The sequence below is a fragment of the Nomascus leucogenys genome, chromosome 1a (assembly GCF_006542625.1).
Source record: "Nomascus leucogenys isolate Asia chromosome 1a, Asia_NLE_v1, whole genome shotgun sequence".
NCBI classification, from domain to species: Eukaryota; Metazoa; Chordata; class Mammalia; order Primates; family Hylobatidae; genus Nomascus; species Nomascus leucogenys.
The window spans coordinates 63,593,825-63,609,421 of NC_044381.1; the positions used below are offsets into that span (position 1 = coordinate 63,593,825).

The window sequence follows — 15,597 nt, forward strand, 5'->3', positions numbered from 1 at the left end:
CATTCAAGTATTTTTTTTTTGCACACTTACTATACCAGACACTTTCTGGGTACTGAGAATACAAAAGTAAACAAAACAGCAAGAAATGTTGTACTCTATGTTAGGATACAGAGTTTACATTCTAATGAGATAAAAAATTGAGATTGTCTATGTGAAATAAAGCATGCTATAAAAATTATTGTATCAGTGGAGAAAAAAGAGGTAAGGGAAAATTAAGAGAAAAAAGTAATAATTATTATGTTAATGTATAGAGTGCTTATGTCACTAATAAAAAGGCTTAAGCATTTTGTTGTGGCAGAGTAGAGATCCAAATTAGAATCTGCAGTTATGTAGTGAAGATACTCTGATAAAGACAAATAATGTAGAAATGAGTTAATTGCTAGTGAAAAGATTTTCAAATTATTTTTATTAGGTAATTTTATAATTTCATAGCAGCTGTTAGGATACACAAACATTATATATACAATTGTCTAAACAAGTAAATAAAAAGCAGTTTAGTATATCTGCCTGAATTCATATTATTCAAAATCTTACCAAAATATTTATTATAAAAATCAGTAAAATTGTTTAACACATTTATAAAAATTGCTGGGTATGTATACATAAACATTTTAAGCTTGCTTTACAAAAAAGAGTTCAATTTCTATCCATGTGCTCATAGTGACTTCAAAGGTAGTTCAAAGGGGGAATAAAGAAGGTAGCATTGCCTTGTAATACAGCATTAATTCTGACTTACCCTTGGACATTCATGAAAGATTCTTTGTTATCACATATGGTGAAAATATTAAAAATTAATACTCCATTTCTATGAATAAAACATAGAAAATAAGACTTTATTTTTCCAGACTAACTCATTAGCATGAAAGACTGCATTCATTCTGCAGATATTACTGATACCCCATATTATTTACTTTAAAAATATTTATGATACTTAAAATTCAAAAGGAAACCCGCAAGACCTATTTTTCTCCCAATACATTCACTGAATGCAGATTTAAATGAGCACATCTCATTTTGATTGTGCCCTTTATTTGTGTACTTTAAAATGACTACAATATAGTATATTTGTATTTTTAACTGGTACCAAAATTAAGATGAATGATCTATGCAAAAACAGTAGCCTGTATTTCTAGTAACAGTTGTCATATGCAAAAAGAAAAAAAAAGCCCTGAGTCAGTAGGTTTTTGCAAAAGTAATGAAGGAGGGTGCTCTAAAGTCATTTTATAACTTATAAAATTGTTAAGACTGTCCAGTATTCATTTGCTTTGTTTTCATTTTGATTGAAGAGAGGTATGGTTTTCGTCTAGTTAATCCAATTCAGATCACTTCTTAATACTCAATTTCATTTAAGTCCTCAGAATATCCTGATGATTGTTGAGTTGTATCTTCCATTTCTGTCAGGAAAGACAAATATACAATAACAGTATTTTTATTATAGAAAAATATTTAATTTGTATTCTTGTAGTTTGAGACAGTATTGCAAAGTGCATTTTCAGTCAAGCTTATATGATTGGGAAAAAATATTACCTCCACAGGGTCCTGCCTGAAATTTAACATCATCAATGGCAATATCACTTCTTATCGATACTCCTCGAATGGCTTCAAAAATTATCTGAAAGAATAATATGTTTGAATTTAGAAATAGAATCATCCTGATAATACAGTGCTGGTCAGGGCAGATCCAGGCTTTGTAGATATGAAAACTTAGATTGCTCTTGAGGATCCCTTTAAGGAAAAGGATACCAAATTACAAATTGAAATCTAGGTATTAAAGAGAATATTTATTTGGAATTTAAAGAAACACAATAAATTACTGAAGCCTTGGAGATTCAGGTCCCTGTCTTCTGAGATGTCTTTAGGCAATTTCCCAGAAACGCTTGCCTAGATATGCTTCTTGGTGGTAACCTGGTTTCCTCTTCTCAATTGGAACACTCTTCTCCCAGCATCCCCCAGCACTCACACAGGGTCTATGAAAGTGAGGGGCTCAGAAACTTAAATTTCCTTTAGCACTCCATAAATCTTCCTTTGATACTGCTACTAGGTGGAAAAATTTAATATGACTGATGATACCCATGTGTGAACAGAAAAGCGTAATAATGAAGTTTACCAAAGATAATGGTTCACTTATGTTAAATACCATGACATCAAAGACACAGCTCAGGCAGAAGAGAGAATCAGTTTTATAACTTCAGATTCTGAGAAGAAAATAACTGATCAGATATTGTGGTTGTAGGAAAAATAGATTACTTAACCAGCTCTAAGGCTGTCCCAACAATGGTTAATAAATTACTGAATATTCCAGGGAGGCCCATGGGTAATGAAAGTTGTTCAGAAGACACATTTGCTCTATTCATTTTATAAGCAAATGAGTCTTCATTGGAGTAGTTTATAATTTAAATAAAGAAAGCCCTTAAACAAATTTTATTTAAACCCTCCCTAAAATTAAAGAATATGAAATAATATGTTTATAAAGTTATGAAATTAATGTTTCAAAGATGCTTTAATGAAGGACTGGTGGCAAAATACTATTAATAAAAATTCTAAGGATCCAACTCGTGATGGTGGATTTTAGGTGTCAGCTTGACTGGGTTAAGGGATACCCACATCGCTGGTAAAGCATTATTTCTCAGTATGTATGTGAGGGTGTTTCTGAAAGAGATTGGCGTTTGAATTGGTGGACTGAGAAAGGAAGATCTGTCCTCACCCAATGTGAGTGGGGACCATCAAATTGGTTGAGGATGCAGATAGAACAAAAAGGCAGAGGAGAAGCAAGTTTGCTCTCTCTTCTGTAACTGGGACACCCGTCTGCTTCTGCCCTTGGACATCAGAACTCTAGGTTCTTCAGTCTTCAGACTTCTGGAATTGTACCAGTGGCACCCTAGGTTCTCAGGCCTTTGGCTGCAGACTAATAGTTATACCATCAGCTTCTCTAGTTCTCAGGCCTTGGGATTTGGACTGAGCTTTCCTGGTTCTCCAGCTTGTATATAGCAATGGGACATCTCAGCCTTCATAATTATATGAGCCAATTTCCATAATACATCCCCTTTCATATCTCTCTCTCTCTCTCTCTCTCTCTCTCTCTCTCTCTCCTGTGTCTGTCTCTTTCTCCTCTACTGGTTCGGTTTCTCTGGAGAACCCTGATTAATACACAACGCTAAATAATCCAAATAAATGGCAAGAAGAGGGAAAAAAATGTCCTAACACATCTAGATAGAAGGACACCTGAGTGCGGATAATAAGCATTTTGGTTCTCTGAACAACAATATAATCTGTTTTTTTGGCCTTCAAGTCTGTAATGAAAAGAGTAATAAACAAAATTACCTGAAGGAATTATATTCTGAATAGTCTATGATTTGACCAAACACTTGATTTTATACAACTTTCTCCTCTGAATTTTCTTAATACAGTAGTGATCACCATTTTATAGTACTATGATTTCCCCCTTGTATTATAAATATGTAGTAGTATCTCTTCTTTTTCTACATTGACAATAGGATTAAGCTGACTTATCTTTGAACTTTAAGACTAACCAAATCTATCCAAATCAAATAGCTACTGAACAAATACTTACTTAGATAATAAACATAACAAATGTAGGATTAAATAAGATAATATATGTCCTTGGTTCCCAAAGTGTGTGCTGAGGTGCCCCAGGGTGCCCAAGTACATTCACAGGGTGCTGTGGATAGTTTGAAATTTTAAGGGAAACACGGCAATATTCAATACTTAGCAGACAGCATGTGAGCTGCTAGCTCAATGTCATTCAAAGTTTTAACATGGGATTGACCTGTATTCCTTTTGATAACGTATCTTCATAGAGCTGAGTTTTTTGGTAGCTGCTCCAATTAAAAGCAAGCATTGTGTAGAAATCAATGTGGAACATAAAATAAGGGTAGTGTATCCAATCTGATTCCAAGGTTTGGGAAGTTTGTGCCCAACAGGTATATACATTCTATTAGTACATAATTTTGGTTAAGAATTCGATAAAATTGTAATTTTTATTTTAAGTATTTTTTCAGATGGCTACTAAGTTGTTAGAACATAAATACTTAAGTTGTTTGAATCCAAATACTTAATATATGAAGCTGTTAGGTGTTTCTTTTGGTCTTGCAGCACCAAGAAAAAATTACTACGGGCATCATAAACAAGAAAATTTGGAGACCTGAGTCTTTTTTTTTTTTTTTTTTTTTGAGACAGAGTCTTGCTGTCAGGCTGGAGTGCAGTGGTGTGATCTCAGCTCACTGCAACCTCTGCCTCCTGGGCTCAAGTGATCCTCCTGCCTCAGGTGCCCTAGTAGCTGGGGCTACAGGCATGCACCACCACACCTGGCTAATTTTTGTATTTTTAGAGGAGACAGGGTTTTGCCATGCTGCCCAGGCTGGTCTCAAACTCCTGGGCTCAAGAAATCCCCTCACTTCAGCCTCCCAAAGTGCTGGGATTATAGGTGTAAGCCACCACACCCGGCCAACCTGAGTCTTAGCTGAGTATGCAGTGCATAGAAATTCCTAGTAACTGTTAGGCAGTATAATTAATAATATGACTGATGTAAATATTTCAGTGAGCTGGGAATTTGTATAACACTTTACTTCAATGGCATCAAAATCTAAGAAACCAAGGAGGAAAAGTAATGAAAGTGGGGGAGGAGGGGTAATCAGGGAATCCAAAGGAAATAGAATGATTTTGTGCTTTTGATCAATAGTGAGTCAGTTTCTGCTTAGCACTAATAAATCCGTTAGGAAGGAGCATGATTAAAAATTTGCCGTTTGATGCATTTCTTTTTCCCACAGGGATAATCTAATGAGTGGAATGCCTTTAGGAGGCCACCCACATATTTTCCCCATAGGATCTCAAATGACAGCAGTACTATCACACTCTAAATACCATCTCTACCTGCCCACCCCCATTCATGCTGTACAGATTTACTTCCCTAACTCTGTTCTCTTCCCTGAACTCATCTCATATCCTATTATTTACTTACAACCATTTGGATTTCTAATAGACATAAAAAACTTAACATGTCCCCCCAGAAGTCTGTTAATTTTCTTCCTGCACACACTGCCCTCACTCCAGGTCTGCTCTGTCTCAAGTCTTCCTCATCTCAATAAATGATATCTCAATTCATTTTAGCAATTGCTCATGCCAAAAGCTTTGGAGTCATCTGGATGTCTCCCTTTCCCTCAGACTCCACATTCTATACATAAGAAGTCTCGTGGGCTTCTGATGACATCTCCTCACCTCTGCTGCATAGCCTGAGCCATCACTCCTCTTGCCAGGGCTACTCCAGCAGCCCCCAAAGTCTCCTTGTCCCATTGCAGTATACTTTACACACAGTAGCTGGAGTGATCATTTCAAAATCAGATAATATTACCTTAAAGCTGTATAATGGCTTCTTACTGCTTTTGGAACAAATTTCAAACTCTTTATCACACCTTCTAAGGATTTTCATGATTATCAATACTTCTTTGACTTCACCACTTGATCAACTTGACTTCTTCTTCCTCTTTTCCCTCCTCTTCTTCTTAATATTATTTTTAATTGATAAATCACAATTTTATACCTTTATGGGGTACAATGTGATATATATAGATATACACACACACACACAAAATGTGGGATGATTAACTCAAGCTAATTAACATATCCATCACCTCACTTATTTATCACTTTTTGTGGTAAGATGTGAAATTTACTCTCTTATTTTGAAATATACAATACGTTATTGACTATAGTCATCCTCTGTTCAACAAATCTCAAAAACGTATTCCTCTTGTCTATCTGAAACTTTGTAGCCTTTGACCAACAACTCCCCATTCCCTGCTCCTGCTTCCCCCAGCCTCTGGTAACCATCATTCTACTCTCTACTTCCATGAGCTCAGCTTGACTTCTTCATAGCACTTATTATCTGATGTTTTTCTCTCTCTCTCTCTCTCCATATATATATATATATATATATATATATATGTGTGTTGTTTGGCTTTTTTTTTTTTTTTTTTTTTTTTTTTTTTTGAGACAGGCTCTCAATATGTTGCCAGGCTGATCTCAAACTCCTGGCCTCAAGCAATCCTCCCACCTCGGCCTCCCAAAGTGCTGGGATTACAGATGTGAGCCACTGTGCCTGGCCTTGGCTTGCATTTTCTACCTCCTCCCCACTAGAATGTAAATTCCAAACAAATAAGAACTTCATATATTACATTCATTGTAGTATCTTCAGCACCTAGAATAGTAAATGGACAACACATACTTATTCAGATGAGATATTTTGGTCTCAAAACAACAGGAGCTCAGTCTGGATGCCTGATGTAGCTGTTGAGAATACCAGTTCTGCCATGGTGATATGAATTAGTGACTAGGGAGACTTAGGTGAGAATATATTGTTAGAACAGTGTTAATATCTTATTTTGATACTTTAAAGTTTATAAAACCCTTTCACATACATAATCTCCTTTGACTGTCTAACTGGCAATGTCAGCACAGCTGACTAGGAATTATTACCCCATTTTGAGAATGTATAAACTATCTCAGAGAGTAAAAGATATCTCCAAAATCATGCAGTGCTTGTGACCATCAGGCCAATGAGGATTATTTTCGAACTTCTATGGTGGGAGGCAGTGTAGAACAGTGGCTTAGGGATACAAACTTTGGAACCATGCAGATCTGGTTCTCATTCAGCCACTTATCAGCCAGACATTTACTTTTCCCCACCTGTAAAATGGGAAAATAAGATCACTTGAAAGAACTTACAGCTCTTAGCACTGTAATAGCCTGGCATGTAGCAGATGGCTGATCTATGTGCACATGAGTGTATCTATTTTATTAGACACTAGGATGTTTTGGAGCAACTAGTTCAGCCTGGTCTCCCTGCCATCATTTGGATTCCTGAGGGAATCACTAACCCAGAGGAGATTCTTATCTGTTCCATTCTAAGCCAAGGGGGAGGATTCTAGAGTCTTCTTCCCAGACTGTGAGCTGGAAGTCTCCAGGGCTATTCTGCATCATTTGAAGAGCCCTAAATGCCATTTCAGATGCCACACTACTCTGTACTCAAAAAACATTTCAAATATCTACCTCCCCAGTAAGTCTATTATATGCAAGGCCATGTGCCTGATCCCTAGGGCCTAGATGCTGAGAAGTTACCTGTCCCCAGAACTCAAATCTTAGAGCACTTGTGCATCAGTATCGCTTGAGAGTTAAACAAAAAATCAATGCTTAGGTGTCACCCCCAAAGATTTAGATTCATTTAGTCTAGCATAGAGATTCTTTATCTTTAGCATGCATCAGATTCATCTGGAGGGCTTATTAAAACAGATTTCTGGGGCCCCCAAATCCTCAGTTTCTGATTCATTCGTTTTAAAGTAGGACCTGAGAGTTTGCATTTTAAGTGAATTTGCATTTCAGGTATTGCTGATGCTGCTGGTACCTGGACCAAACTTTGAGAACCATTTGAATACAGAAGGAGTACCCCAATAGCCTAACAAAATTAATCCACCATCTCTGAATGATGATCAATTATATTAGTAAGTTTGTGAGCCATCCACTTTCTTCTTTTGAACAGACATTAAATCAGTATAAAACTATTCCTGAAGCTACCTGTTATTCTTTGCCAAATGTCTAGATGTTTATACATGTTGGGATAATGGGCCTTTCCCAGATAGTGGCTCATCTTCCCTGTCATTTGCTCTTTAACAATGTAGCACCTTTGACTGCACTGCAACTTGGCCGTCTGAGCTTCCGCAATTCCTTCCCATTTATATCTGTAGAAAATTATTTTTGGTCATAGGTTGGTGCAAAATAAAACCCTTAATTTGGATATCTCTTCCCAGGAAGATCTGGGTTTAGACAAAGCAGCCAGTGGTGAAAGACGCAGAGTGCTGGTCCAGGAGGTTTATCAGCCAGAAGAAAGAATGACTAGGAAGGTGTGCCTTTAGTTGGAGGTCACACTTTTGAGAATTCTACAGAGCAATTTTAAGAACAGTCAGAAATCTGAAGGTTATCTCCCACAGCTTTCTGGAGCTTTGGCTCATGGTAGGCAGGTAAAATCTGTGGCTCTCAGAAGGCAGGTGTGGTTCTCCAGGCTAGACTGGCTTTTCAGCCCCTACCTACTAGAATTTAAAAGGATGTTTCTATTGCTGCCCAGATTCCTTTATGATAGAGAACATCTAGGATGGACATCTTCTATAGCACATGAGAGGACCTGGGGGAGACCCAGGACTGAGGATCAAGTCTCTCAGTTTCTTTTGCATCAATGCAGTGATGGAGGCAGAGGCATTAAAAAAAAATAAAACTTACTCTGGACCATACTCACTGTTAAATAGAGGCTTAAGGCAAAAGCTCTTAAATGTTTGTGGGTAATGATGCAGTAAAAGATGCAGCTGCAACTAATTAGGTAATACCATATTTAGAAGAAAAGACTTCGTTTTGGAGATTTGCATGATACATAGAAATATACTTGACACCCATAATGTATCAAGACAAAAATAGATATACTTTTATCATAGAACAGCAAGAAAATCACTTTATGCATAAATTCTCAAAGCTTTCTCTCCCTGTCACTGCTTAGATTTAATCAATGCATAGCCTAATTATGTTTACTCCCTCTTAATCCTGCCTTTATCTATGACCCTGAAAAAGAACAAAATATTCTGTTTGGTAGCAGAATAAGAAAGAACATCAGAAGCTCCTACACGTTTTCCATTGCTTAGTTCTTATCTCTGTTGGCTTACCTGATGTTGCCTCTCACAGCTGTATTCAATCAGTGCTCGTAGCCAGGAAATGCTCTGTTCACCTCTTCTCCTCCATAAGAGGAACTCCTCACTGTCTTCTTCCTTTTTCAGATAAACACTCAGCAGGCCAGTGCCCCCTCCATACATGTGGTAGAAAAAGGTCAAGCAGTGTTTTCCGGAGACTCCTCGCAGAGGCCTGGACAAGAGGCGTGCTTTTTGTCCATACACCATGTGGGAGGCCTCAATGTACATGTAGTAGCCTTGAGGTGAATGCAAAAGCAGGTATTGTCAAAAAGGATACAAATTACATTTTCTCCTTCCATAATGTTCTTTCAGAGTGTCAAGTCAAGATGATCTGACTAAAAGTACTGATAAAGGGTTTTATAATTTTGAAGAATACATATTATCTAAGGAGAATGAATAAGTTACAAAAATGAGACCAGCAAAATGATTTCTTAAATTTAATGATTTATAATTCAGAGGTAATTAATATACCAGTATTATGCCACTGATACAGTGATTAACACACCAGAATTTATATTACTCATTCATGGACAGTATTCTAAAGCTTCCAGATGTTGGTTTGGGGAGAGAGAGAGAGAGGGTTTTATAGTCAGGTAGATCTGGTAGACTCTAATATTTGTCTATGTGATTCTGGCCTAATGAATAATCTCTGAACTTACATTCATCATTTTAAGATAAGGATTAATACCTGTGCTACAGAATTGTGAGAATTAAATAACATAATGACATATGCTCACATTTCATGCATATTCCATTATTTGTTTCCTGTCCTGCTCAATTCCTAAAATTTTTTGTGGCACTTTTTTTTTAGTTTTGAAAACATATTCTGTAATTTTTTTTATATAATCCAATCTTTATTTAAAAATCTAATCTGCCAGTTTAGCGTTTTCCACCAACTCGGGGAGCTGAAACTTTCACAGGCTTCACAAACTTTTGCTTAGGTGCTGCCTTTGTAGGTGCCTTAGCAGCAGCCATTGCAGTCTTTTTAGATGCTTGCTTAGCCTTTTTTGCTTCCTTAGCAGCCCTGATAGCTTGTTCTCATTGAGCCTTTCTAACTTCAGGTTTCTGATTCCTCTTGGCCATTACATCAGCAAGCGATGCACCAGTAATGGCCCTCTGGAATTTGACTGCTGGGCGGGTTCTTCTCTTTTGAATTTCTTTCGACTCTCCCTTTTTGTGCTTCCTTCTGTAGAGGGCAGTCCAGTTTATCTGCCGAGGATTCCTCTTGGAAAGGAACGCCGACTCGCATTTTGCATTAAGAAACTGGAAAACCTTACTGTCGGTCCTGGCGTAGCGCCTCCCGTGTCCGGGGTAGATCTTGTACCCACTAAAACTGCACAGCTTGACCTTCATGGCGACAGCTCCATGGGAAGAGAAAAGATGGTGAAGAGCCATATTCTGTAATATTTTAAAATTGCCTTTCCAATTTCCTTTTCTATTTTATTTCTATTTTTAAATTTACTGGTTTCAGGCAGAAACAGGATTAGTCGGCATGTAGATAAGGCAGTGGTGTGCTGCAGCCAACTTCCAGGGGCTTCCAATAGTCCATTGTATGCATCCTCTCCCAGCTCCAAGTGACTTTACATTGGTAGCTGGAACTGGGCCATGATGGGAGTATTTAAACTACAGAAATTGGACACGTATACAAGTCAGTACATCCTTCCCAAAGACAGCCAGTTGGTGTTAAACAATCACTATCATGTCACTGAAGTAAAACTATATATGAATAGTAATGCAAGAGATATTTTCTAGAGTAATTCACTGGTAATATAATTCTATGCATCTGAGGCCCATTTTAAAAAAGGCCCTGAACTCTTTCATCAGTAGTTATTAACTTTTGATCACTTGATGAAAAGTTTAGACCTCCTCTATTTGAAAAGTAGACAAAGAAAGTTTGCATGCAACTTTGTTGCCTTGTTTGGTGTTACATTTGTGTTTGGAATGGATGTATGTGTCTCCCCGAATTCATATGTTGAAGCCCTAACCCTCGTGTGATAGTAATTGGAGATGGGGCACTGGGGAGCTAATTAGGGCTAGATGAGGTCATGAGGCTGAAGCCCTCCTGATGACAATAGTGCCCTTATAAGAAGAGATAGCAGGGAGCTGCTTCTCTCTCTCTTCAGACGCATACACCAAGAAAGGCCATTTGAGCACACAGCAAGATGGTGCCTGTCTGCAAACCAGGAAAAGAGCACTCACCAGGAACTGAAACAGCTGGCACCTTGATGTTGGACTTTCCAGCCTCCACAACTGTGAGAGGTAAATTTCTGTTGTTTAAACCACCTAGTCTATGATATTTTGTTATGGCAGCCAAAGCAAACACCAACATTTGCCAATTTTGATTTATTTTTTACATATATGATGTAAAAAGTAATCTTTACAAAGTATCATGTGTCTCATTATTTCATGCAGAAATTGGTGACCAAATCAAGGGGAAAAATGAGATCTCAAATAATACATGAAAATGAAATGGTTTCTTTATAGTTTGAAGTTTAATCAATGAACTTTAATTAATCATTTCAAAAAAATATGGCGATTGAGATATCCAAACAAGAATTGGTTGGAAGTCCCCTCTATGTGCCTGAGAGGCCTTTCTCCATTTTCTTTTTCTTATTTCTACAAACACAAATCTGAGAAGTTCTATAAGCTTATTAAAACAGTGGGAGAAAGCATCATTGGTCTTAATAAATTGTGTGCACCGTGCAACCGCTTCCCCCAGTGTTTTACTCTATAAAGTTCTGACCCTGCAAAACTGGGCTGACTCATAGGATATGGCCTGCATCAACCAGTCACATATAAGGAATGATGCTGCCCCAAAGAAGCAAAATCAGAGCAGAGTTCTGTGTCTGTCACTTCAGGTTGCCTGTTAACAAGGCATGGTGCTACCAAAGGCTCCACTGGCTGGGGATTCCTGAATGCAGTGAACAAGTAGAAATCAAAACCTCCTTTAGGATACTCTAAAGACTACATATATTTCAGCCCAGTTCAAAAGTAAATTTTAATTAGAAGGCTAATTGGTTTAAATAAGAAATTGAAATTGTGAGAGTGTCTTTGATCTGGTATGTTACATTTGACATCCAGTCAACTTCAACTTTTCATCTCATTGGCAGTAGTTTTATCCAAATGCATGCTTAAGGGAAATGGCATAGCTGCCAACTTTCCCATGATCTGCTTAAAAATGATAGCAAAAAAACCTGTCAGTGTTCTGGAGTGCTCACCAATGACATCCTCATTACGAACTCCAGTGGTCAGTTTTAGTCCTTGTCATTTTTATACCATCAGTAACATTGGACATAGTGGTTTACCACTTCAGAAAGTAGAATTACATTCTTACCTTGGCTTGCAAGACACTGTATTCTCCTGCTTTTTCTCCTTCCTCACTGGTCACTCCTTTGCAGTTCACTTTTTTCCCAATTCCACGTTCTGTTTCCTGACCTTTTGACCCTGGAGTGCCCCAAGGTCCAGTTTTTACTTCACTATTCTCACTTCCTTGATGATCTCATCTATGTTTCAGGGCTTTAAATACCAAGTATGTTGTTATATCTCAAATTTACATTTTCAACCTTTTTGCTGAAATCTAGACTTGTTCAAACTGTCTAATGGACATCTCCACTTACTGTCAGGTAGACATCTTAACAATGAACATATTCAAAACTCAACCGCCTAACAGCCTGAAGTAGACTGAATGTCCAGTCGTTGACACCCAAAACCTGTGGGTCGCACACCACTACTCTCTTTCTCTGATTCTCCACATCAAGGCTATCAGGAACTCCCACTGGCTCTACCTTTAAAATATATCGAGAATCGAGGGGTGGAGCCAAGATGGCCGAATAGGAACAGCTCCGGTCTACAGCTCCCAGTGTGAGTGACACAGAAGATGAGATTTCTGCATTTCCATCTGAGGTACCGGGTTCATCTCACTAGGGAGTGCCAGACAGTGGGCGCAGGACAGTGAGTGTAGCGCACCATGCGTGAGCCAAAGTAGGGCAAGGCATTGCCTCACTCGGGAAGCGCAAGGGGTCAGGGAGTTCCCTTTCCTAGTCAAAGGGTTGACAGACGGCACCTGGAAAATCGGGTCATTCCCACCCTAATACTGCGCTTTTCCGACGGGCTTAAAAACCGGCACACCAGGAGATTATACCCTGCATCTGGCTAGGAGGGTCCTATGCCCACAGAGTCTCGCTGATTGCTAGCACAGCAGTCTGAGATCAAACTGCAAGGCGGCAGCAAGGCTGGGGTAGGGGCGCCCGACGTTTGCTTAGGTAAACAAAGCAGCCAGGAAGCTCGAGTTGGGTGGAGCCCACCACAGCTCAAGGAGGCCTGCCTGCCTCTGTAGGCTCCACCTCTGGGGGCAGGGCACAGACACAGAGTCAACAGTAACCTCTGCAGACTTAAATGCCCCTGTCTGACAGCTTTGAAGAGAGTAGTGGTTCTTCCACCACGCAGCTAGAGATCTGAGAACGAGCAGACTGCCTCCTCAAGTGGGTCCCTGACCCTTGACCCCCGAGCAGCCTAACTGGGAGGCACCCCCCAGTAGGGGCAGACTGACACCTCACACGGCTGGGTACTCCTCTAAGACAAAACTTCCAGAGGAATGATCAGACAGCAGCATTCGCGATTCACGAAAATCCGCTGTTCTGCAGGCACCGCTGCTGATACCCAGGCAAACAGGGTCTGGAGTGGACCTCTAGCAAACTCCAACAGACCTGCAGCTGAGGGTCCTGTCTGGTAGAAGGAAAACTAACAAACAGAAAGGACATCCACACCAAAAACCCATCTGTACATCACCATCATCTAAGACCAAAAGTAGATAAAACCACAAAGATGGGGAAAAAACAGAGCAGAAAAACTGGAAACTATAAAAAGCAGAGCACCTCTCCTCCTCCAAAGGGACACAGTTCCTCACCAGCAATGGAACAAAGCTGGACGGAGAATGACTTTGACGAGTTGAGAGAAGAAGGCTTCAGACGATCAAACTCTACTCCAAGCTACAGGAGGAAATTCAAACCAAAGGCAAAGAATTAAAAACTTTGAAAAAAATTTAGACGAATGTATAACTAGAATAACCAATACAGAGAAGTGCTTAAAGGAGCTGATGGAGCTGAAGCCAAGGCTTAAGAACTACGTGAAGAATGCAGAAGCCTCAGTAGCCGATGCGATCAACTAGAAGAAAGGGTATCAGCGAGGGAAGATGAAATGAATGAAACGAAGCGAGAAGGGAAGTTTAGAGAAAAAAGAAAAAAAGGAAACGAACAAAGCCTCCAAGAAATATGGGACTATGTGAAAAGACCAAATCTACGTCTGATTGGTGTACCTGAAACTGACGGGGAGAATGGAACCAAGTTGGAAAATACTCTGCAGGATATTATCCAGGAGAACTTCCCCAATCTAGCAAGGCAGGCCAACATTCAGATTCAGGAAATACAGAGAATGCCACAAAGATACTCCTTGAGAAGAGCAACCCCAAGACACATAATTGTCAGATTCACCAAAGTGGAAATGAAGGAAAAAATGTTAAGGGCAGCCAGAGAGAAAGGTCAGGTTACCCACAAAGGGAAGCCCATCAGACTAACAGCTGATCTCTCAGCAGAAACTCTACAAGCCAGAAAAGAGTGGGAGCCGATATTCAACATTCTTAAAGAAAAGAATTTTCAACCCAGAATTTCATATCCAGCCAAACTAAGCTTCATAAGTGAAGGAGAAATAAAATCCTTTACAGACAAGCAAATGCTGAGAGATGTTGTCACCACCTGCCCTACAAGAGCTCCTGAAGGAAGCACTAAACATGGAAAGAAACAACTGGTACCAGCCACTGCAAAAATCATGCCAAATTGTGAAGACCATCAAGGCTAGGAAGAAACTGCATCAACTAACAAGCAAAATAAGCAGCTAACATCATAATGACAGGATCAAATTCACACATAACAATATTAACCTTAAATGTAAATGGACTAAATGCTCCAATTAAAAGACACAGACTGGCAAATTGGATAAAGAGTCAAGACCCATCAGTGTGCTGTATTCAGGAGACCCATCTCATGTGCACAGACACACATAGGCTCAAAATAAAAGGATGGAGGAAGATCTACCAAGCAAATGGAAAACAAAAAAAGGCAGGAGTTGCAATCCTAGTCTCTGATAAAACAGACTTTAAACCAACAAAGATCAAAAGAGACAAAGAAGGCCATTACCTAATGGTAAAGGGATCAATTCAACAAGAAGAGCTAACTATCCTAAATATACATGCAGCCAATACAGGAGCACCCAGATTCATAAAGCAAGTCCTGAGTGACCTACAAAGAGACTTAGACTCCCACACAATAATAAGGGGAGACTTTAACACCCCACTGTCAACATTAGACAGATCAATGAGACAGAAAGTTAACAAGGATACCCAGGAATTGAACTCAGCTCTGCACCAAGCTGACCTAATAGACATCTACAGAACTCTCCACCCCAAATCAGCAGAATATACATTTTTTTCAGCACCACACCACACCTATTCCAAAATTGACCACATAGTTGGAAGTAAAGCTCTCCTCAGCAAATGTAAAAGAACAGAAATTATAACAAACTGTCTCTCAGACCACAGTGCAGTCAAAACCACAATGAGATACCATCTCACACCAATTAGAATGGCCATCATTAAAAAGTCAGGAAACAACAGGTGCTGGAGAGGATGTGGAGAAATAGGAACACTTTTACACTGTTGGTGGGACTGTAAACTAGTTCAACCATTGTGGAAGTCAGTGTGGCGATTCCTCAGGGATCTAGAAGTAGAAATGCCATTTGACCCAGCCATCCCATTACTGGGTATATACCCAGAGGACTATAAATCATGCTGCTATAAAGA

General features: G+C 39.1%; 1 protein-coding gene and 1 pseudogene across 3 annotated transcripts in view; both read right to left on the reverse strand.

The window, feature by feature from the left end:
* Positions 1-380: 380 nt before the first annotated feature.
* The window catches only part of MAMDC2 (MAM domain containing 2), a 181,809-nt gene continuing 166,592 nt past the window's right edge, over positions 381-15,597 (reverse strand). For both annotated transcript variants that reach the window (XR_001114319.2, XM_003267395.4), the window contains exons 12-14: positions 8,721-8,980; positions 1,528-1,612; positions 381-1,394 (exon numbers count right to left, since the gene is read on the reverse strand). Coding sequence is in view for 1 of the 2 variants with exons in the window: in XM_003267395.4 (XP_003267443.1) it covers positions 1,330-1,394; positions 1,528-1,612; positions 8,721-8,980 (410 nt within the window). In the remaining variant the exon portion in view is untranslated. The remainder of the gene's footprint in view (positions 1,395-1,527; positions 1,613-8,720; positions 8,981-15,597) is intronic.
* On the reverse strand, positions 9,586-10,168 carry LOC100579509 (annotated as a pseudogene). The gene has a single exon (XR_001114320.2). The product of XR_001114320.2 is annotated as a 60S ribosomal protein L24 pseudogene (transcript).